Source organism: Nyctibius grandis, chromosome 4 (genome assembly GCF_013368605.1).
Source record: "Nyctibius grandis isolate bNycGra1 chromosome 4, bNycGra1.pri, whole genome shotgun sequence".
NCBI lineage: Eukaryota > Metazoa > Chordata > Aves > Nyctibiiformes > Nyctibiidae > Nyctibius > Nyctibius grandis.
The window spans coordinates 82,529,444-82,553,051 of NC_090661.1; the positions used below are offsets into that span (position 1 = coordinate 82,529,444).

The following is a 23,608-nucleotide window of genomic DNA, read 5'->3' on the forward strand; positions in this document are numbered from 1 at the left end:
TCTTGCACTAGGAACAAACTGTTGTCTGGAAATTAGGCTTTGACCCCTTGTGGTGGCTGATACTAGGAGAGTTATTTCCTGGTGGAAAAGGAAAATTCAAGCTCTCACAGAAGTCTTGCCTTTCTTCTTACAGTCCCTAAAATGAAGACAATTAAGTCATTTAGAGTTGCCTGTGTAAATGGGGCTTGCTGTTATTCAGAGCACGGGACTTTCCTTTAAAGGGCTCTGCCTGCCGCATACTCAAACAGAGGAATTTCGCAGCATGAGGGAAGATGTATCATGTCTCCAAACCACAAGCTCCCATTTACTCTTACTGCTTAACAGTGCCTGAACATCGTAGTCTGCTGTGCCAAAGAAAAGTGTCATGAACACCATTAAGTTTTAAGGTTGATTTTTTTTTTTTTTAAATACACACCCGTTTCCTTTTTCAGTAGCTGACTGCAGCAATTAAGGTTTGTGGAGAGGTCTGTCTGCTTGGAGCATGAAGTCAGCAGAGCATGCCGACTCCTGCCAGAGCTGGGGCAAGCGTCGGCCAAGTCACTCTGGGGCTGCGTCTTTGCAAGCCTCACCAGGGATTTCAGCCAGGCCTGCTGCGCATCAGCAGAGTGCAGAAGATGCTGTGCATATATATACCAGCATGGCAAACTGCTATGAATTTTACCACAAAGATACTGATCTCACTTTTCCAACAGGATGGGTAGAAGTTGTGAGTAGAGTTGAATCTTTGAAGGCAGCGCTGAGCTGTTCAGGTTTTTCTAACTTGCTCGCCAGTGAAAACAATATATTTGCTTTCCTTGGCAACAGTCTCGTGCAGAACACTTATTAATTCACTTACCAAAGAAAATAGGACATACTGAGTCCAAGTGGTTCATTTCAGTCCTGATCCAGGGTCCTCTGATGATGTTTCTCACTGGTTTTGCACACGGCCCTTTGAATGCAGAAATATCATCATACATGTGAATAGACTGACTTCAGGCTCAAAAAAAATTCTTTAAAACCTTTGCTGTAGAAATTGGACTGCAGTTTTTCAAATAAGTTTCCACCTTTCTTAGAATTAGATAGTTTGATGTTGCCTCTCCTACCTTCAATATCTTAACTGAAATTTCTCACACTTGTCCACCTTCTTTTCCTCTTCCCATTTTATTGGTGCAGTTAAATAACTAGATCTTTGCAAAAGATCTTGCAAAAGAAATTAATTTTTGGCTTGTCTCAACTGTATGACTAGATACATGTTTTAAGATCACTGCTTATGCATTTTTTGCCCCTTTTGAAATAGATTTTTTGTTTACTTCTGTAATCCTTTTGGAGACTGATGCTTGGTGAAATGCTGTGTCATCCTGTAGAAGTGTTTTCCCTTACTTGGAATGCAAGTTTAAGATACTTTCATGTGCTTTTGGAAAATAAAAAGACATTCTCCCATGCATTCCCTGAAGTCCTGAGTCCCAAGACTGACTTCATTGTCTAAGCTGACCTTTGCCCATGAAAGAGCTACAGCCTTATTATTATTTCATTGCCATTATCTTTATCCTTCTAAATTAATTTAAACTGAGGCAAGAGTGATGACAAAATCACATTTCATCAAAAGGTGCAGCAGCTTGTCAGTGGTGATGGCTCAGAGGCTGAGCCAGCTTTGTTTTGGATGTGACCATGGCAACATTAGGGGAAGGAAATGACAGAGTTGTCTTAGTATATTTATTCAATTATTTCACTTGCACTTCTCACCCATATCCTAAGGGCAGTCACTCAGTGTCATTTTTCCCATCAAGAGTTTTTCCTCACCACAGTGGGAAAGATTAAAATAACACATCTGACTCTCCTTTCTGCTTAATGTTTCTTGAGAAAAGTGATCACAGCAAGACAGAACAAGTTACTTGGTGGCTAAGGTAATTTTAATGCTTATGACACTGACCAGAGACCAGCATAACTTCAGACTCTGCCATGATCTTTGATGACCTTGGGCCAGGCATTAAGCTCTGGACCCATGTGCAGGTGTGCGTGGCTGTATTGCCCCTTGGTAAAATAAACAATAAAACTTTATCCCTCAGACTGTGCTGTGTCTTGTCAGACCTGGGCTCTGTGGAAGGAGGTTTGTGTGGTGGTGTTTTGTTTTTGTTTTTGTTTTTCCCCTGTATTTGTAGGACATTGAGGTCAATGGTGAGCTCATGTAGGGAATGAGCTGCGAGACCAGCTTCGAGGGCAGTCAACACCAGAACTGTCTTCAAAAAAGCTTGTCCAGCTCCCTGAAGGCCACATACCCCATTTGCAGCAAGGCACAAGTATTAACGTCACCCCTCAAGAATGTCAGTGAAAACTCTTGGTTTGAGATGGATCAGCTCTTCTTAACCACAGAAGCTATGGGCTTTCAAACGTGAGGATGAAAACATTTTGTTTGTTTGTTTTTTAAATGAGAAGTTTTTTGTGTTTTTAAATGAGAAGTAACCTTAGACATGCAGCCAGAGGAGCTCTGGAGGTGAATCATGGTATTTGTGGGATGGCAGAGACAGACAGCCACTTCTGTCTTCCCAAGTCTTCTTGAGAGTGCCTGCCCTGTCCTCCTCATCCTCACAGAGTGATGTCATTGTTTCCATCTTGTGTGTTTTATCTCCTTGGATACAGAGAAGGCAGGAGCTGTAAAACTGGGTGTGTGGCTGGCTTGGCCTTTGATAAGGCCATGCATGTGTGGGCAATGTGTGAAGCAATAGGTATATAAAGTAACAGTGTCGTGTTTCAGACGAGGGAACTACGCTGGCATATCGCGACCTGCTGTTTTTGGTTAAAAGGCGTTACCGCATTGATGTGGAATGTGTTGGGGATGTGGAGGGAGAGGATGTGGGAAGCCAGCCTTGTTGTTTTACCCCCCTACAATAACAAAAGCCCAAACCCTTCCTAATTTCTAATTGGATTTCAAAGCATTGCAAAAGATCTTTCCATAGCTGAAAAACCCCAAACAATAACAGAGGGAGAGGTGAAAGTAAAGGCATTTCTTAATACTTGTGATTGCAGCTGATGAAACATAGCATGGGGTAGAGTTTGCCATGAAGAGGCCCTCTTCTGAGCTGCTGCTGCACATTTGGCGTGAGCCGCCTCCCCCCGGCACGCCAGCCAGGCACGAGCACGGCCTGAGCTCCCCGGGCAGCTTTGCAAGGGCGAGGATGGGGCCAGGGTGGCTTGGCTGCCAGTCTCTGCTCTTCTTCCCCACCTGTGGGACCAGAGTGCTCTTGTTCACTGAGGTTTGGTCAGGGGCCCATTTTCTTAGAGCTGAATAAACGTTTATACTGAGAAATGTTTAATCTTGTTTCCTCGTGGCGTGGCTCTCGAGGTGTGCAATCCAGGGTTGCCCGCCCCAAGCTTCTGGGCTCTCATTTGGGACACAAAAACATGCTGCGTTTCTGGGGCCTGGTGGGGCAGCGGGTTTTGCTGGCTTGCTCGGCTGCTTTGGGGGCCTGTGGGGCTGTGGGGGCTTTCCCTTCTCCCTGCAACTGCAGAGCCTGGGTGCTATTTTTTTTTTTTTTTTTTTTAATTAAAAACTTAAACATAAGTTTGGAGTGAATCCCATGACTCCAAGAGCTGGAGCTTCAGGAAATAACTACACTGGCTGGTCTCCAAATCACAACCCTGCACCTGAAACAAGGTTTAGGTGGCTTCAAGCAGTCCTCTGCTCCATCCTAGACCTGTCTTCCCCCACGGGGCTGCAGGGAGGTGGCTTGGGAAGGGGCAGGAGACAGGCAGGGGTGCTGCGGGTGCAGTGGCAGCAGGGCAGTAGCCAGCACCTCTGAGGCCCCAGCCCTGACCGCTGCCTTCAGGCCATGCTGTGGGCAGAAGAAAACCCTGCAGCAGGGAGAGGAGTGCCCTCATGCCTCGGTTTAGTTTATTTAGCAAGTACAAAAAGCCTCCAGGTTTTTCCTGTTTCTGGTGGTGGTGAGGTCAGTGCAGCTGGGATGACCTTGGCTGCGTCACTGTGCAGCGGATGAGACCCAAGAGCCCACCCTCACCCCAGACCATCCCTAACCTGCCTGAGGGCACATGGGGCTATGGAGGTGTCTGGGTGGCTTTATGCCTGGGATGTGCCCCAGCTCAGCTGATGGACGTGACTCATCCTGGGCTGTCTGTCCATCTGTCTGCCTTGCTGATAGCTGGGAATTGCCCTGGAGTCCTGTGCCCCAGTTCCTGGGACGAGCAAGTCCCACAGTGGCAGCCATGTCCATGGTGCATGGTGAGGAGGAAGCAGCTGCCCACGTCACTGGCCGGCCCCGGACATGGAGGTGACAGCTGACACAGCTGTGGGGATTTCACAGGCTGGGCTTCAGCGTCGCCGAGCATGGCCTGGCACGAGCAGGACGAAAGGGAGGAAGGGGCCATTGTTTTCCCAGATAATTCCCTGTGACGCAGCCTGCAGCCGGTGCGGTAGGAAATGCTGATCCACTTCCTGCCCTGGCGCAGGGATGTTTTCCCCATCCCTGCAGCCTGCCACCATGGCTGGTGGCTCCCTGCTGGGAGGGCTGCGGGGCGGTGGGGGAAGCGTCTTGGCACCCAGCTGGAAGGGCTGTGGTGCAGTGCCTGCGGCACATGGCAGTGTCCCTATCTGACCCCGAAGAGGACTGCTGCCACTAACAGCTGGCACCCAGAAAACCCATCTGGCAGGAGACCTGTGTATTTGACCTGGAGCTGGGGTCCTACAAACCTTGGTTGTCCTTGGGATTGGGAAATAGCTTTTTCTCTGAGATGGGGGGATTTGCACTGCTGCCTGAAGGATTTGGGAGCACATGAGATTGTGCTCCAAAGCCACTTGGAGCTTGTTCATATAGAGGAGGGAGGGGATTATTGGAAGAATGGCTTCATTTGAAAGTGAAGAAAGATGAGACCTCTCTGAGTTCAGAAGTAGCACCCTGGCAGGGAAGTTTGTGCAGTTGCTAATCCATTTTAACTTGGGCTAATCACTCTGCCAGCGCCTCTGGAGACATACCTCTGCAAAGGAAGGAGAGGAGCGAGGCTGGTATTTCTGCAGACAAAGCAATTTAACTATCATGGTATCGGTTTATAGTGGTAAAATATTGCTCTTGAATATTCTGCCTGGAGGTTTGGGAGCTTCCTTACCCTGGCTTCAGACCGAAATAACCGCTGCCAGTACCCCTGCTCGCTGCTGACTGCAGCCGCTGCAGACAGGACCGGTGTCAGGGGACTGAGGCAGTGCCATGGCTTGCAGGAAGGGTGAGGCAAGCACTGCCGAATCTGCCTGCAGGTGCTAACTGAAGATGCCTCCAAAAAGATATAATATTAGCCATGCTCCTCTATGCTATTGACAAAGAAAGAGTGGGTCATGCTCTGACTGGATAAGAGTATGTCCTTGTGTCTGACTGCCAGTTCTTCCTTTGCAAACAGACCATTGCTTACGGCTCTTGCAGTCTGTGCCCAGCCAGGGATGCTGTTTAATGCTGCTTGCCCCCTTTTCCTTGCATTGGTCCTGGGAATGCCACAGTCTTGGAGATGCTGCAAACCCCAGGCATCCGAACTACATAAACCAGGTGCTGCCCCTCACACATGTGCACAGTATAGCAGTGTTATTGTACTAACATTTTTTCACTTGCCTGCTGGTGGACAGGTTTTTGGGAGTGTCACATTTCTGTGTGTACTGAGTCAGAGACTCTCACATAAACACATGATTCCAGGAGCTGTGGCTTTAACAAAACTGCTGCACAGCACAGGGCCTGGATTGACAGTTTTGGCAAATCCCTAGGTAAATGCATTTGACAGTGAGAATACGTTATCTTTTGATCTTGGGATCGTGAAAGCACTTGTTCTTTGCAAATTCCTTTCACAACTCGAGCAGAAAGAGCAGCACAGTGTGACAGGAAGTGCTGGAGAATTTGGATTATCCAAATGTCCTTTATAATGTTACTGTTCTTGTAATACTTGTTTGTATTCTCTCAGGTTATACACCTACGCTGTTCTCCAGATGGGATTTTTCTAGTCTAATCTTCAGACACCACCTTCTGCACTGATAACTCTATTTAACCTGTTATAAACTCCCTTATAGTCATAGAATCATAGAATGGTTTGGGTTGGAAGGGACCTTGAAGACCATCTAATTCCAACCCCCCTGCCATTGGCAGGGACACCTTCCACTAGACCAGGTTGCTCAAAGCCCCATCCAGCCTGGCCTTGAATGCTGCCAGGGAGGGGGCATCCACAACTTCTCTGGGCAACCTGTTCCAGTGTTTCACCACTCTCACATTAAAGAATTTCTTCCTAATATCTGATCTAAATCTACCCTCTTTCAGTTTAAAACCGTTCCCCCTCATCTTATCACTACATGCCCTTGTACAAGGTCCCTCTCCAGCTTTCCTGTAGGCCCCCTTCAGGCACTGAAAGGCTGCTATGAGGTCTCCCCGGAGTCTTCTCCAGGCTGAAGAGCCCCAACTCTCTCAGCCTGTCTTCATAGGAGAGGTGCTTCAGCCCTCTGATCATGTTCGTGGTCCTCCTCTGGACTCACTCCAACAGGTCCATGTCCTTCTTATGTTGGGGACCCCAGAGCTGGACGCAGTACTCCAGGGGGGGTCTCAGGAGAGCAGAGTAGAGGGGCAGAATCACCTCCCTCGACCTGCTGGCCACACTTCTTTTGATGCAGCCCAGGATACAGTTGGCCTTCTGGACTGCAAATGCACACTGTTGGCTCATGTTGAGCTTCTCATCAACCATCACCCCCAAGTCCTTCTCCTCAGGGCTGCTCTCAATCCATTCTCCGCCCAGCCTGTATTTGTGCTTGGTATTGCCCCGACCCCTGTGCAGGACCTTGCACTTGGACTTTATCCACATGAGAGCTACTACAGATGTCCTGACACATTTAAAAGCTTCATTTATGGTCTTGGATGTTATTACACAGCAGAAAACCTACCCGTGGACAAAAGTAGGCCAAAATCTCCCATGTGGATTCTGTGCCTGAGTGCATGTTGCAGTTCTTCTTGGAGTCAACGCACTAATGTGATTTCAGTCTCTCTTCTCCATCTGTCTGTCTATTTCCTCAACACTTGTAGGAACTTAAATATCCTTGAAGCTTCCATCACTGTCAAACTGATTTGGGCTTGGCTGACAGATTCAAAGGTCCTTGGTGGGGGTGGGAACGTGCCCACATGCATATGGTGTATACATGTAATTGAGACACCTTACTTCCTTAGGAAACCAGAATGCTAAAAAAAAAATACTCTAAATTACTTCCCTTTCTCTAATTTTTGGTTAATACTTAAATGTTTCCACAGTACAGGTTGTGACTTGATTTCAACTTTGAGCCTATTTGACCTAAGAGTATAACTCCTTTAGGCTAAAACTTCAGCCTCTGTCTTTCATTAAACCAACTATTTATGTGCACATCTGAAACCCTCTCCTACTTGTGGCCTCTGGTGGGCTAACGTGTATTTAATGCTGATATAAGATTGCTGATACTTTTCCCTGTGGTGTGATACACAGGCTGAAGTAATTGGTTTTTTGCTAAAATCCACAGTTTCTGCCATGGGAAAGACTTTTTATGAGCGTTATTATGTGCTTTGAATGAGATTGCAACAAAGGGAGGTTAGCTAATTACTCCAGGGTCTGTCTGTCTTTGGTGTGTGGGAAAGCTTCATGGCTGACATCCGTATGCATGGGCTAGAAAGCCATGGGAGAGCAGTCCTGCCACCCTACACCTGAACATCTTGAGCTGCCCCACTGATTTCAAATGACTTGTAACTCATGAGTGTTTGGATCCACGCAGCTCTTCTCTGAGGGATCCTATGCTGTGCTTGATGCCATAAATAACATTTGAGTGCCATGAAGTGAGATGACTCCCATCTGTCAGTCTGGGAATGCTAGCCAGCTGCCTAAGGAAATCTGGGGACATAAAAGTCATTTAAAGAAGAATCTGTAGGGGAATTTAGTCATCCTTGTTTCTAGTGAGTGTTTATCCTGTAACTATAGCGCTATCAAACAAGTGCCATGAGACGTCCAAAGGGCAGTGAAATCTCCCTTTGTTGCTGTAGAAGTCAGCGCCTGTATGGAGTGGGAGGGGGAAACCGGTTGGGTTAATTAGAGCTGGGAACCATGGGCCCAGAATGTTAAGGGCCATGTTTCATCCTGTGCCACTGGGCATTAGCCCTGTAGTGAAGCCATTCCCAGTGTCTACAGCTGGCTGAAACAGTTCAAAATGCACATTTTGGTGCCATCTTTCAGCCCTGGGTATTTCAGCCATCTCTGTGACTGTTAGTCCTTTCTTCTGGCTGCTCCAGTGAGGCCTCATTGTGCTTTCTCCTTGCTTTGGTCAAGTGTTTTCTCTGGGGAGAAATAAGCCCTGGATGTTGTTATCTCAGCCCAAGGCTGCTAATTCCCAGCCTGCTGAACTGGTGATGGGGCTTAGAAATTTCCCCTTTTTTTTTTAGGACTGCCTGTGATTCAGAAGAGTCTTACCTCATGTCTTATTTAACTTGGGTTTGGCCCCTTATTAAATTGTAACCAGTGTTTCTAAGTATCCACTAATACCTCTGGAAGCCTCTAGTTTGCACCAAACCCAGAACATTGGGGTGATATCTCATACTTCTGGCCCTGAAGATGTCTCTGGCATTTAGCTGTCACTGTCTGTGGATGGTCTATTCCATTAACAATGGTCATCTTCCCACCTTTATTGTGGAAATTTCTTGTCCAGAAAGTCTGAAGTTGTTCATCAGAGACAGCTGTGAACCCCAGCCTTAGCTGAAGGGGCAGACATGCTCCAGAGCATTTGTAGTAATGACAAATCCTTCTTTTTGGGTTGCCCTTATCTAAGGAAAGCCAAACTTTCAGATGTCATTGAAGAGTGCTCCTCTTTCTCCCCCTCATCTTTACTTTTCCATAGAAATCATCCCTTCTTTCAGGAATTGCAAGGAATGCTTAAAATCAGGAGCTCCCATGTGTGTGGCAGCTTGAGCTAATAGCTCTGGAAGTGTTTCTGAGCTCTTATGTTCCCAGCACGTCAACTCTGAAATGTCCTGAAGGTCAGCCTGAAGCCATCCAGGATGGGGCTGGGAGCCCTCATGACATATGGGGGATACTCACCTTCTTTGGTGGTCGTGGTTGTGTGCTCCTCAGCTGACACCACATGCAAAGACCACCATTGCAGTGGCCACTCGCTCCAGGCTGCCCTGTCACATCCCACCTGCATGCCTGAGCACCTCTGATTTTTGCCTTTGCTCCTTTGCATGCAGGAAGTAAGGCACGTAGGAAGTGCACACAACCGGAGCGCGGTGCCCTTCACTGCTGCCACGGCTTCTGCCCCCAGAGTGATCACTGCTCAGTACAACAGCCCAGCAGGCCTCTACTCCTCAGAGAACATCCAGACCTTCAACAGTGCGGTGGAGTCAAAAGCATCACCTGGGGCTCCGGAGCCTACCAAGCCGTAAGTATCTTCCTCGCCTCTCCCTCCCTGCCCAGGCCCCAGGGGAAGGCTCCGGGAGATGTGGGTTTGCTGCGAAGGTACCAATTTGTTAACCCAGACAAGCTCTCTTTCAGGACAAGAGAAGTAGAGGCACGAGCATGGATGTGGCTCCAGGGTCAGGGCTTGGAGGAGCGGGGAATGTTTCATGAGATGCAGAAATGAAATTAACGCTGTTGTGTTTCTTTGTTTAGCAGAGACCGACGCAGTTTCCACGTGCGTTCAGCATGACATACCAGCCTGCTGGTCTGAACAGGTGCCTGATAGCTTGTTACGAGCACTTTGTAAAGTTAGCGTTTCGTGCTGGCTTTGCGGGCAACGCTGGGCAGGAAGGGTACCAGCTAGTGCAGGAAGGGTACCGGCTAGTGCAGGAAGGGTACCAGCTAGTGCAGGAAGCACACACATTCCAGTTCCTGGCTGGCCTGGGATTCATGGACAGGCTCTGCCTAAGTTTGGATCTTTCTATTTTTTATTATCGAACCTTGTTTTTCACAGAAGTTTTTAAAAGTAGCTGAAACATTCATACCTGTGTGAGTAATTTTATATATGGGATTGGAAAGGGTCCCAACCTTACAAGGGCCTGTTGATTTTTGTGGTTGCATCTGAGCTTCACCAAAGACATGACTTTGTTCCAGAAGTCCAAAGTTCCTCTTTTTTCATTGGAAGCAATAAACCAGGAGCTTTCTGAAATCTTTTTGGCTGTGTTGGTCAAGTTACTTAACTGCCCTGTGTCTCTGTATAGCAGTACCAAACTGCCTGGAAGACTTTGGCCACTTTTACAACATAAGCTGCAAGACCAGTGCTTTAGGTTATACTCCACTAAATTCCTGACTTGTGAACAGGGGGACAAGTAACTTCAGCCTCTGCTTTTTCAAGGCACAAAGACCTGAGACTGTGGTTTAACACAAGCCTGAAAACTTACCCCTGACTGAAACTGGCTTCTCACACTGGCAGCCCCGTCTGCAGCGTGGGCCCTTCTATGCAGAGTTACAGTGCTGCAGCTGGCAGATGAAGTGACAGATGTTTGTTCCTCATTTGCTTCTGGTAGACCTCAGCAGCCTCATTCAGGGACTGAGCGAGCAAAGGCAGAGCAAGGACAAGGGAAATCTTGCATTAACCTGATGGGACCGTTTTGCAGTCAGTTACCACCTCTGGGCTAGTCTGGAGTCCCCTCCGGGTGAGAGCTGGAAACCAGGTATATTTGGCTGCAAACTTGTGGGTGATCCCTTTTTCTTGCAGGGATCAGCAGAGGTGGGCTTCTTTAGTGCTGTGGCTCACTGTGCTCCTCCTAGCAGGAAGGTCCATTGCCAGCCCTGCTGTGTGTGGGGTACATGGCATCTCTTTCATCTTTCCCTTGTTGAAACACAGCAAGTTGCAAAGGAATGCTGGGGGGACTGTGGATGAGACCTTCGATGCAAATACACTTGTTTACAGAGTCATCAAAAGCAAATTAATTGCTGCCGATATTCAGTGAGACCCAGGGGCCTCACCCTGCCATTAAAACCCCACTGTGGTCTCCCCAGTGCACGTGTACAGGATGCGCAGGTTCTCCATTCACACAGCCTGGCAGCTGCCTTTAAATTCCTGCCCATCTGTTTTGCTGAGTTATTTGTACATGGCTGACCTTGCTCTGGGTTTAACTGGCATTTATCTGCATCCCCATCCTGCACTTAACAGACACACAGCGTGTATGAACCCGGCAGCCTGATCCTGCCACTGCACGTGATGACGTGACACAGGGACCTGGTCCATGGTCCATCCTTAGAGGGTGTGTGATGTAAATGCAGGGCTGAGGTACAGACAGAAGCACCAGCAAACATCTCCACTGGATTTGGTGTCACAAAGCAGGCAAGGAGGGCAGGGAGAAGCCCCACTACTGAGCACATCTGTTTTGGGATCGAAGGTGAGATTGCCCCCTGTAGGGCAATCAGGCTAGCTTTGGGAAGGGCAGCAGTGAAGGTGGCATTCCTTGGCTGGACAGTGGGACCATGAGTGCGTGCTCAGGTAGCTAGTTTATAGCGAAACCCCTGCTGCCATGTCTTCATTGCTTTTACAACCCCTGCATTTGCTCCTCAGTAGAGAAACTGCATTTTAGTTTTTGTGTGGACACACCTGGAGTGTGAGACTGGAGCCACAGCGTTAGTCAGAAGCCTTTAGTGTAAAGACCTGTATTCAGTGGTGTGTTCCTCCAGCACAAGGAACAGACAGGATTCTGCAACTGCTTGTATTGCTTGGAGTATTTGGTTTAGCCCTTCATTAATTTATTCCTTGTTTCCTTTCTTTCTCCTCTGCATTTTTCCCTCAATTCCACAATGTAAAATCCAAATGAACCCCCAAACAACCACAACTCAAACTGCCCATGTGAACGCGTGGGCCCGCAGCCGCCCATCGCCGACGAGCGCGATGCAGGCTCCCTTCGCCTCCGTCTATAACCCTCTGCAGGCGCAAACCTCCCAGCTGCCGCAGCGGAGGCACAGCACCTCCTCTGTCCCCAGCCAAGTGCGAGTGGGGCCCGAGCAGCTGAAGCATGCTGCCCAGGTCTGCCCCAACAGCCCCGTGGAAGTGGAGGTGCCAGGACTCAAAGTGCTGCACGTGCAGTTCAATTCTCCCCTGCAGCTCTATTCGCAGAGCAACATCATGGATTCCCTGCAGGGGCAGATCTCTTCCGTTAGCCCCAATTTCCCCAGGTAACCTGCCCGTTGCCTCTGCGGCTGCTCGGCGCATCTGTTCATCCACATCTCGGTGTCCACGAGTGCCTCGTCCCTGTCTGTGGCTCACGGCACTGGCCGATCACAAGGAAACAGCATTTACATTTCACCTTTCTGACATTAGTGCATGACTCTTCACAGGAACTTTCTCTGCATTGTGTCTGTGTCCAGTGCACGGGAAGCACCAAAACATCATTTCAGCCTGTCAGTGTGTCCATTGCGCACCCATGCAGCAGGGCCTTGACAGCAGCTGGTGGCTTTCCTGGAGGAGAGGAGCCACCTGCAGCAGATGGATTTGCTGGGGGCAGGAGAGTGCTTTATCCTGAAAACTGGTGTTTCTCCTGCACTGAAACAACTGCTGTTGTTTGTGACTGGAAGGTGCTGCTGCACATGTCCTTGTGCTTTTGTTTCACTGGCTGTGGACTGGGCCATGGGCACACACTGGGCGTGTTTCATTTCAGGCTGAAGCAGGCCCCCATGGGTCTCCATCTTTGGCTGATAACACTCAGGAGTTTGGAGCAGCCTGGGCAGGCAGGAGGCACATGGAGGACCCAGTCTGTGTTCCCACCCCTGCCCACTTGTTTGCACAGGTTGCTGCTCTTTGCCTGTAGGAGCAGAGGATGCTCAACATGCTCTGAGGTCTGCAGGTCCTGTGGAGAGCCTCATCATCACAAGGCCTGGGTGCTCTTTGGTGTTTGCTTTGTGGCAGTTGGGAACCAGCTAGCCCATGCCTCTAAATGACGGCCCACAGGGTTTTACAGGGAGGACTTCAATATAGAGACGGGTGAAGCAGAAAGCACGTTTAGCCGTCTTGCAGGAGGGCTCCAGTCAAGGCTGAATTGTTTCAGAAGATGTGAACCTTCAGCAGTTACCCAGCTATGTGACCAAGCAACTGTGTGACATGTTCTAGGGAGGTGGTCAGTCCCATGGCCTCCATGGGACAGAGCAAAAGGGCACAGACAGATCTCATAGCTCCTTGGCAGCTCATAGTCCCCTCCTGGGCTGAGCACCACATGCTTCAAAGCAGAAAAGTTGGCGTCCTCACCCATGGACTCACACAGCCAAGCTTTGCCGCGTGCCAGCAGCCAAGAGATAACGGGAGGCTGTGGATTTACTCCTGCTTCATTACTCAGTCCAGTTACTTGCTGTAAGTCACTGCTATGGCTTGTGGTCAATACTGTGCGCATCAGGAGCGGTCACACTCTGCTGGCTGGCTGTGCTGGTCTGGACAGCTGATAATGCTCACAAAGGAGCCCCAGCCATCAGCAATTGTTCCACTGCAAAAGTGAGTTCTCCAAGTACTGGACCTTCCTTTAGCCAAGCTTTGAGATCCTTGTAAACTTCACAAAATGTGCTAGCATAAAACAGTGAAATTACATTAGTAAAGAATAAGCTGTGCTTTTCTGAAGACACCGTGTCAGGCTGTGTCTTTGTGGTTTTTTATTATCATCTTGCCAATTTTCAAAGCTCAGTGATCCAGTGTCATTCAGTCAGCGTTGCAAGTTGCCCATGGCAGAAGCAGTGAAATACAGTAACAGTTGTGTGAGTCTGAAATCCGGTAGAGGTTGTCGGGGTTGTCCTCTACAAAGTTTTTGCATCGAGGAACTCATGTGCATGAAAAAGGACACCAGTTGCTGGTGATTGCTGCAGGTAAAGTACCTGTGTAACAGGAGGTGCCATAAATCAGCCGACATATGGAGACTTGTTATCCTGCAGGCACAATTCCTGTGTCTGTGGCCTTGCCCATGCAAAAGATGTATGTGCTTTTTGGTGTTCGTTTTTTTTTTGTCTTGAAGCAGCGTAGCCTTCTGCCATGACAAGTTGAGGTATTTCACTCTGCTGGTACAAATTCTAGGATTTGGTTTTTTTAAATAGTCTTTTGGAAGTTTTGTAAATGCAAGTATATCTATAGGGTACATATCTGGGAGAGCTGATCTGTATGTTTTGCACACTGTCACAACGCATGGTTGATATGTGATGGCTTTGTTTGACTCTAGTGCTCTTTAAGACGATTTAGCCTTTCCATTTTGAATGCACGTTAGCGAAACATTCTTAGTAAGCAAACTGCAATGACAGGCTTCTTGCCTAATTTTTTTATGGGTGGATAGAGTGGTGGAAGTATATGAGTTTACATAAGATGAATGTAATGTGGAGCATGGATTCATTTGGGATAACCTAGGACATTTTCTGTGTAATAGAAGGCACATAATTATTTTATTTTGGATGAGAGGCTTCAGTAAATGATATTCAGGCTTCAAGGGTTCAACTGCTTGCAAGTCTAATGTGCTTCCTGCTCCACTGAAAATTACTAAAGATGGAAACATTTTATGAAATTCTTTTTATGGAAATAGCATTTTATAACACATGCGATGATTATTTTACCTCTGATGCTTGAAGAGTTTATTATGTAGCGTAACTCCCAGATGACTCAATTGCACATTGGCATGGAAAGTATGCAGTTGCCTCCTCAGGAAAAAGATTTCCCTCTGCAATTTAGTCTGGACTTCAGGATGTTCATGTACTTTTCAGGCAATCGCAGGGTGCAGGGACGGTGAAACCTAATAGACCATTTACATCTATAAGGCTGCATTATGTAATTGAGCTGTCAGAGGAGACTTGTCAGTTGTCTAATTTTTCCAGAAATGTTTTATTCCAGCCACAGAATACAAGGCAGGCAGGAACCGCCCATGTCCTTTAGTCCATCCCCTAGCCCAGCATTTGGTCAATTTCAACCATTGATTTAAATCATTCCCAGCAGATATTTGTCCAGACTTTTTTTAAATCCTTTAGTATGGAGGTCACTCACTTGTCCACGGCAATCTCTGGTATTTCGGTGTCTGTCTGTTGGAAAGCTTTTCCCAAGGGATATTCTGAATATCCTCCTGCCATTTTAAGCCTGTAGTTTAGCCTGTACCTACTGGATGTGGAATAAACTTGACTTAATTTGAGATTCACAGCAGTGTAAGGTAGCAGTCTAAGGTAGTTTACACATGCAAGGAACATGCATAGATGGCACAGCTACCATGTGGTATTCCCATCCCATCATAAGTTCTTTATTTTGCTATTAACAGAGCAGTAATTTCCTGGGCAGAAAGTTTTTCTTTCTGGAGTACGTAGTAATTGCGAAGCAGGGAGAACACTTGGGGACTGGCCAGGGGCGGTCGGCAAGAAGCCGTTGACAGTGGCATATGCGGATAGCCCAGCGTGCTGATCCCACCCGGGCTGCAGCTGTCTTGTGCAAGCACATCCAGCACCTCCGTGTTTTATGGTGTCCTGTTGTGCATTTGTTTTGCACGTTCCATTTTTCAGTCATATGATGCATTGTGAAGATGTTGCTAGAGGGACTGACTTTAGTTTTCAGTCATTTAACAAGCGTGTTCTCTGTTCCTTCCTCAGTTTAGATCCGCATAACCAGCCCCCAGGCGGCATCGTCATAGACAGAGAATCTGAAGTTTACAAGATGCTCCAGGAGAATCAAGAGTCAAATGAGCCACCCAGACAATCTGCTTCCTTCCTTGTGTTGCAAGAGATTTTAGAGTCAGAAGAGAAAGGTAAGCACTCACTGCACACCTAATCTGAGTGTGCTCTTCCCATTTGCCGTTCCTTGGGCTGTATATGGTGTTTAACATCTAAAACTTGATTTTCCTTCCTTAGCTGGTGATTGTTCAAGATAGTGTGTAGATGGTTTCCACGGAAACAGACCCTTTGACTAACTTTACTCCTAAATTTCCTCTCCTTGATTAGTTTCAGTGTCTGTGGGCCCATATTGTTGCTTACTCATTGAGTGAGTGCTCAAGAAATAAGTCCCTACAGCATTTAGTTATGAAGAATGAATTTTAAAAGTTGCAAAAAGTCTTCTTTACTTTCCAAAGTTTTTCCCCTTTAGGATAATGGTCACTGATTAAAGACCATCTTAGATTCAAGACTTTGAATGGTACCACAAGATGGGGCTTGTCAGTGAGCCCTAAAGCTTCTGATCCCCATCCCTCTACACAAGAAAAAGGATCCACTTCTGCAGCTGAATGTAAAAATATGGAAGCTGGGTTACAGTGAGCAGTTCATAGCTTTTAATCTCTGCAGCTTTGCTCTGCTCGGCATTCTTGATCTGACATCTGGACTGGTGCAGTTTAGGGCTATAGACTTAAAGATAAAAAAGCCAATTAACTTAGGTGGGGGCCAAATCGTACTCTCTTCTGCCCTTGAATAAAATAAAATAAACAAATAAATAGGAAAAGAATTCCAAGAATGATTTTTTTTCCTCTTAGGCCAGTTGAGACTTTGTCTTTTGTGTTATTAGCTTGGCAGTGGAACATTCAATTTCATCCAACAAAAGCCTGGTGCTGAGATATTTGCCACAAAGGGAAACAGATCAGCCAAGTGCTGGTAGGTCTGAGGGATCTGTAAGGAAAGAGCAAAATGAAGGAAATAAGGAAACAATAGAAAGAAACAAACCAGGATCTTGGAGTCTTTAATATGCTGTTAAAATACCTACTTGAAAGCATCTTTTAAATATTGAGTGTTTGCAACTTGCCCTTCAGGGTTCAGCTCCTGCACGGAAGGGACTGGAGTAGCTGGGACTTCTCACACATCCAAGGTCCTCCCCTGTGCTTAGTAGTGCTGAAGAAGATAAGAAGCAAAAGCCTCTCTATTTTATCTTTCTTTGAAGATTTGCAGCATTATTGGGATTCTCTGGCACAAGGTTTGCCTGGCCGATCACAGGCCAGGATAGGCTTTAGCTCCACCGTGAGCTGATAATCACCCATGCGGAGCAGGGCCGGGAGGTTACGCAGCCCCAAAGGAATGTCTGTCCCCGAGGAGACAGTGCCCCTGCTTGCCGCGCCGCTGGGCCGGGCTCAAACACCACTGCTGCTGAGTCAGATCATGTCTGCGGCGATAAACAGCAGATAAATAGCATGTTCGTTGGCTGCTTCTCCAAGCCTGTCTTCAGGCGATGGCTTGTGAGTAGCAGCAGGGAACTGTCTCCTCAGCTGGGACAAGTCCCTCGGGGCATTGCTGACTGTATGGGCTGTGCTGACTTACACCAGCTGAGAGCCTGGCCCTGGACACCGGGTCTGTGTGTGGGTGCTGCTGTGTGGAAGCACCACGGCTGGTCTGTGTTTAGACCTGACCCTGTGCTCTTAGGTGGAGGGTGTTTTGCAGGGCAGGACACGTTATATTTCCTGAGGGTATTTGATTAAGCTGGTTCCTTTAGAGAGATTTAAAAACATGCTGTCAATGTTGTTGATGTGAGCAAAGTGCTGTTTGAGGCAAAGGGAGTGAGCAGAGGTGATAGGGGAGAGCCTGAAAACGTGGTTGCTGCTGCTTCCTTCCCAGGAAGGGTCACTTGCAGTAACTGTTGGAGGCCAGATGCTTCCTGCTGTGTTTGGAGGGTGCATGGGCTGCAGCACCCCATTAGGGATCTTGCACTTCTGGACCAGCATCTCTGCACGGAGCTGGTTGCAAACCTCTGGGCTGAGGCTGTCCCAGAGGCAAAGCAATGCAGTGTCATCCGCCCCACGGGTGAGCAGTGGCACTCGGGCCACTCTCTGCGCTCGGCTGGGTGATATGGAGGTGCAGGGGGCAGTTCCCCAGCTTTTCCCCTCATCTCTTCTGTCAGTGGTGCTGCCCCAGACCATGACATGTGCCTGACCTTGCTGGTCACCAAGGTGTGCCTCTGGAGAGTTTGTCCTTCCCTTACAATAGGAACTACTGGTGCAGTGTGCTCTTGGCTTGACACTAGTGAGAAGGGTTTAATCAGCGTCCCTCCCAGTCTGAGGTGGTACGGGTCTGCCCATCAACCACCTCTGTTTCTGATGAAACATCGTGGGAGTCTCTGCAGCCCTCCTTCCTTTGTTGCCTGGTGTTGAGCCTCTTGCAAAAGTCATATAGATAAGACTAGTCACGTCAATGGTGTCACTTTGTAAGAGGCTCCTTTTTCACTGCAGATATTTAAAGGCTTGCCTCATATCCTGTATTGTAGGCATCCAGGTCAGCAGATGTCTCCTGTGAAGGACCTGCAGGACATCCCTGCCCCAGAGAGGTTGCACTAGGGAGATACTGTCCCTGGAGCAAGCTACACAGCAGGAGAGTGCAAGGGCATTCCTGGTGTCCCAGGGCCATTCTACAACAAGGAGTTTGTTAACCAAATCTTCCAAGAGTCTTGGGGGAGCCAGCCCCAACATACACCAGACAGCAGACTGGAAAAGGACTTTGCTGGTCTTCCCTAGTCTGCCAGGACACCCATCTCCTCTTTCTGAGCCCAGATGTGGCAATCAATCAGCTTGACCCTGAGTGTGTGATCAGGACATGGCAGACAGACTCCAGTGCTGCCAAGGCTGTGGCTGGGGCTGAGGCTTGGCTTTGCTTTGTGCATCTGTGCATGCGAGACACATCAGCTGAAGTCTGATGGGCTTTTAAGATGAGAAGCGACAGTATCTCTACTGCCCACAGTCGCAGGCCCTTGGGTTTCCAGGGCCAGGTTCAGCTGTGTCCCTTCTCTCCCTCCTCCCCACACCCCCCTAAATCCCTGACCCCTTTCCATGCATGAATCCCTGCCTCAGAGATGGGGGTTAAAGAACATCACCTCTCCCTAGCAGAACATCTGCTCGGGAGCAAGAGCCTAGAGCCACACCTCTCACATGCTCTGAAGCACTCTCCTTCCACCCCCGCAGGAGACCCTTCCAAACCATCTGGATTTAGGAGCGTCAAAGCCCCCACCACAAAGGTGGCCTCATCAATCGGGAATGCCCAGAAGCTGCCCATGTGCGAGAAGTGTGGATCTGGCATTGTGTAAGTAAGCCTGTCCCTGAGGTTGCAGGCCACAGCCAAACATCCCATGCCTGTCCAAGGGGCTGAGGCACTGCACCTGAAGCACTTCACCTACCCACATTCAGTGCATCCAGGAGCTGGCTCAAGGCACGTTTATTCTCACCAGCTTTGATGATAGTGCTAACTTCGCAGTTCCCCACAGTGAGGCAGGAGTTGGGTTTCCCTCTACAGATCCATATCAGTGGAAACCAAAGCAAGTCCCTGTGGGACAAACTTTGAGACAGTTGTTGCTGCAGTGTTTTGCTTCCTACCTGACATCTGTTTACAGTACCCAGAAACAAAATGACCTTTCCATTCAGGGTCTGTATATTTAATGCTTTTCATGTCTTGGAGTCCCACCCACGGAGTGCTGACTTGCCTTGGTGGCAAGTAAGTGTGACAGCACGAGGGACCCAATCTATGTCTTTGATTCACCATTCAGTGTCTCAAACACAAATTCTTCCTTACAACCCTGTTTTAGCTTAACAGTTGACTCCAGCAGTCAAGTGCTGGCAGCCACCTGCAGCGTCATGGAAGAATTCACGTTTCTCCCGTGCTGCCCACCACAAGCTATCAGATTGTTGCTGAGACCCTCTGCACTGTGATTGCATGGTCCTGGCATGCCTGGAGCACCAAGGAGCAGCAGAATCATTACAGAGGCAATCCATACCCTGTAAAATATGAATCAGAGGCAAACCCTACAATTATTCTACCAGCTAGGTAGATCTGGAGAGAAAGCACAAGGCTATGAATAGCACTAAAAACTAATGAATTACAGAAAATATAGATTGCTGCTGGAACAAAATGATACTCCTGGCAAATTGGTGTGTTGCTGCTGGTGGTAGTTAACGAGTTGCTATGTAGTTTTCCTCATCATCTGCTGCATTAAGCTGTGAAGTTTTCCAGTAAGAGCTGGCCCACGTTGGCTGGATCCATTCACTGCAGCCCCCAAGCAGCAGCATCTGAGAACAGAGCCAGCTCTGGTCTCTGTGCTTCTCCCACACTTACCTGGCATGTCAGTTGCTAGCAAAAGGGCAGTGGCTGGCTGTGCAGCCTTCATCCCCCTCGAGCAATCCGGTTGGTTTGGATGTGGATTTTGCTCACCCAGATGGCCAAGCTGACGCTTGCCATTTGATCCAGGGCATTTGAAAGCTGTTGCACTATCTCCAGCTATCATCAGCTAAAGATGCCATCACAGTGATCTTGCTACCACAGGTGATAGGACTGACCCTGTGAAACAGGCAGGCCAGTGCTAAGAAACACTTTCCAGAGGGGGGCTCCCATGCCAGCACATGTTGGACTCTAAAAGTGCTGTTAAGAGCTGCCTGACCAGAGGTAGGGCTTACACTTCAGCTTGTCAGGAGCAGAGGAAAATTGTCCACCTTCAGCGCTGTTGTGGGTCTGGGCTGGATGGGAAGTGGCTGGGGAGGAGGGAGGCGGTGGCAGGTGCCTGGTGCTGAGGGGTGCTGGTTCCTTCCCCAGAGGGGTGTTTGTGAAGATCCGGGACAAGCAGCGTCACCCCGAGTGCTATGTGTGCAGCGACTGTGGCACCAACCTCAAGCAGAAAGGACACTTCTTCGTGGAAGACCAAATCTACTGCGAGAAGCACGCGCGGGAGCGGGTGATTCCCCCCGAGGGCTACGAGGTCGTCACCGTCTTCCCAAAGTAAACCGCGCTGCTCACAAAGCCAGCGTGGATGGTTTCTCCTCTGCTGCTTTTCCTTGGAAAGCATCGTCCCTGCCCCCCTGCCAAATCTTGTTTGCAATGAGGAGTGCTAGGCATGGCTTTGAATTTCCTTGCCATTATTAATCCTCCATCTGTTCACATGAGATGATGTCACTAATTGTTCGTCACTCTTTTTTGTCTCCTCTTTCACTGTTTTGTTTTTTTTTTTTTTTTTAATACACAGATTTCCCCCCCCCTCTTTTGTGCTGTCAGTTGCACAGGAAAATCAGAGGCCAAAGTCAGATTACAACTCTTCTGTGTCCCAGTTATTTGCCTTCTGTTTGCATTCAATAAACAGGGTGAATCCACAAGGCAGAGGTGTCTGCTTTCTCCTGGTATCCCTGTGCACGGGACCGAGGTTCCCGGGGCAGCAGAAGAGGTGCCCAGTGCATGGCTGTGTTTACCCTGCAGAGCAGTGGGAAGGAATTACAAAGCTGAGTCACATGGTCTCGCGTGCTGCCCAGCTGCTGTTAGCAGCTGCCTGCTGGCACCCAGCAAGGGCTGGGTGGGCACAGCCAAGCCACAGACCATAACTGGCACTGGTGGCCTCTCCCCAGTGCAAGGCGGCCAAGAGCTGCCTCCTCTGTGTCCAGCACTGCTTCATGATGACAGGACCAGGCACTTCAATGTTTCCCATTACCACATCACCCAGGTGCCCCTCTGTTCCCCATGGTCACAAAGAGCTCTATGGAAAAAAAAATGTCTACTTGATGCTTGCTGGAAACCAGGGAGTCCTGGAGCAAAGAGGGGAAGGTTTGAGTGGCTGTAGTCCCTGTTCAGTCTGGCCCCGTCCATTCCATGCCAGCTACCCCCTGCACCAGGCTCAGGGCTGGGTGCAGGCTGCTGAGGGTGGGCCTTGCCCACCACCCATCACACACCCCCTCATCTAACCCAGGGCAGACCTGATGGCTATAGTTGTTTCCATCTGCAGATGTCTGGGACAGTCCCCTGTGCTCCCCCTGCCTCTGAATGAGCTGCTGGCTGTCCTTTTGCTGTAAAAGCAAATGGTTTCTAAGATGTGTTTTCATCTTTGCTTTAAAACAAAGTGCCAGAGGTTGAAAACAGGAGGGTTTGTAGCTGCATACAGGTCCTCTCTGGTAGGCACAGGGCTGCCTCCGCCCCGGGGTTAGTGGGTGCATCTGAAACAGATAGGGGCAGGGTCCTGTCCTTGTCCTGGCAAGTCCTGTCTGTCTTCAGCAATGATTTACTGCTGCACCCTGTGTTTCCACCTTCATGATGAATCACACCGAAGCACAGCTGCCTTGCAAAAAAAAAAAACCAAAACAAACCCAAAACCCCAACAAACCCAAAATAAAACCCAAAACCCAATTTTCATCTGAGATAAAGCTGACCTGTCACCAAGATTATAAGCCTCCCACTGTCCAGATCAACTGTACAGCTTTTTGGCAGGTTGGGGAGGGAACCAATTCACAAACTCTGCTAAATTTAGCTCATCCCCTCAGGCTCCTTCTATGGGCAGTTGCAAGCAAGTGAGAATAGCACAGCTCAACCAGCAAACTCCTCATCCAGCTCATCCCTGGGAAAAGCCTGGCTTCTCCGTGCCACCCACACATGCCTGCACACACACCTACACAAACTCCAGATAACTACCACAAGCAGCTTTATTTTTCACCATGAGAGTGGGGGCTTTTTTTGTCTGCTGGGGTGATATCTCCCCTCACTGCTGGTAATGGGGGTTCTCTCCCCTCCACAGCACATTTACCCAGGGAAAGGCTCTCCGCACCTGGCAGGTGCAGGCAGGCTGGACTGGACAAAGAGCCAGTGCAGTGGTGGAGGGCAGAGACCTGCAGGCCTGAAGGAGTAAACCTGTAGGAACAAATTGCTCTGGCTGCATCTCAGATCAGTGCTCAGGCCCTGCCATGGCTCCTCCCAGCACTGCACACTCCTTGCTGCCCACTTTTGCAGAAGGCTGGGGGCTCCTGGCTGCCCACCATGCGTGGCTGTGCGCTTGCCTTGCAGGAAGAAAACCCTGGCCGCTGGGGCCAGCTGCTGTGCTGCAACCTCATCGCCAGCGCATGGGCTGAGCCCTCCAGCGCATGCAAAGTCACTACATGTTTTCATACTGTTCAAACGTCTGTCAGCACAACGCAGCTCATTCCAGATAACCTCACGAGCTTGCGCTTGTGTCAGGGGGTCAGGATGGAAGAGCCTGACCCGTGCTTGGCATTTCCCCAGCCCCAGCCCCCCACTGCAAACAGAGGACAAGCCCCGCTTTGTCCAGGGCCACGTGCTTTATCGCCCTGGCCGAGCTCCTGGAGTGAAGGCTGGCAGCACTGCTGGGAAAACACTGATTGTGCGGGCCTTGACGCAAGAGCCAGGAACTACAAAAGGTTTGTGGGGTAGCTCTGGAGGTGTAGGTTTCTAATGCAGATACCAGTGTTGATCCAATTTACTACTATGGGAACAGGCCAGCCGAGGCAATTCGCATTTATTCGATCGCTGTCTGCTGTAGCTTGCTGAAAAAGGAGTGTATTCATTTTTTTTTATGATGCAGGACAAAGTATTTGGCAACCGCAGTGTTCGCTGTAGTCTGACTTTCCAAATTTAACAGTTGGCATCTGGAGTTTGTCAACACTAACAGAATAGGTTAAGTGGGGTCACATCTGCAACCAGACTGAGCTGCCCGCTCAAGAAGTTAACAATAATGTAAGAAACACGTGAAGAGTTCCTACCTGAAGAGTGCCAGTGTAAGTGAGGTAGCATCCTGCCAAAGAGGGATTGTCTCACACAGGTGCGCAGCGCAGCACAAAGCACAATCTGTCATTTTTAACACAGATTACTTGGGTTTCTGGTTGTGGCCTCTCCCTGTCACCGCCACATCTCTCATTTCTCCTTGTGCAGCAGACGGGGGGGTTGTGCGCTGCTGCTCCCTCTTGGCTTGCAGCGACCTCCTCCACACAAGCACAGGGTGCCA

At 48.8% G+C, this 23,608-nt stretch overlaps 1 protein-coding gene across 1 annotated transcript in view; it reads left to right on the forward strand.

Moving 5' to 3' along the window:
- PDLIM1 (PDZ and LIM domain 1) overlaps positions 1-20,984 on the forward strand; it is a 45,973-nt gene extending 24,989 nt beyond the window's left edge. The window contains exons 4-7 of the mRNA XM_068399112.1: positions 9,207-9,397; positions 15,538-15,692; positions 18,813-18,930; positions 20,431-20,984. Coding sequence (XP_068255213.1) covers positions 9,207-9,397; positions 15,538-15,692; positions 18,813-18,930; positions 20,431-20,617 — 651 coding nt within the window. The 3' untranslated portion in view covers positions 20,618-20,984. The remainder of the gene's footprint in view (positions 1-9,206; positions 9,398-15,537; positions 15,693-18,812; positions 18,931-20,430) is intronic.
- The last annotated feature ends 2,624 nt before the right edge of the window (positions 20,985-23,608 follow it).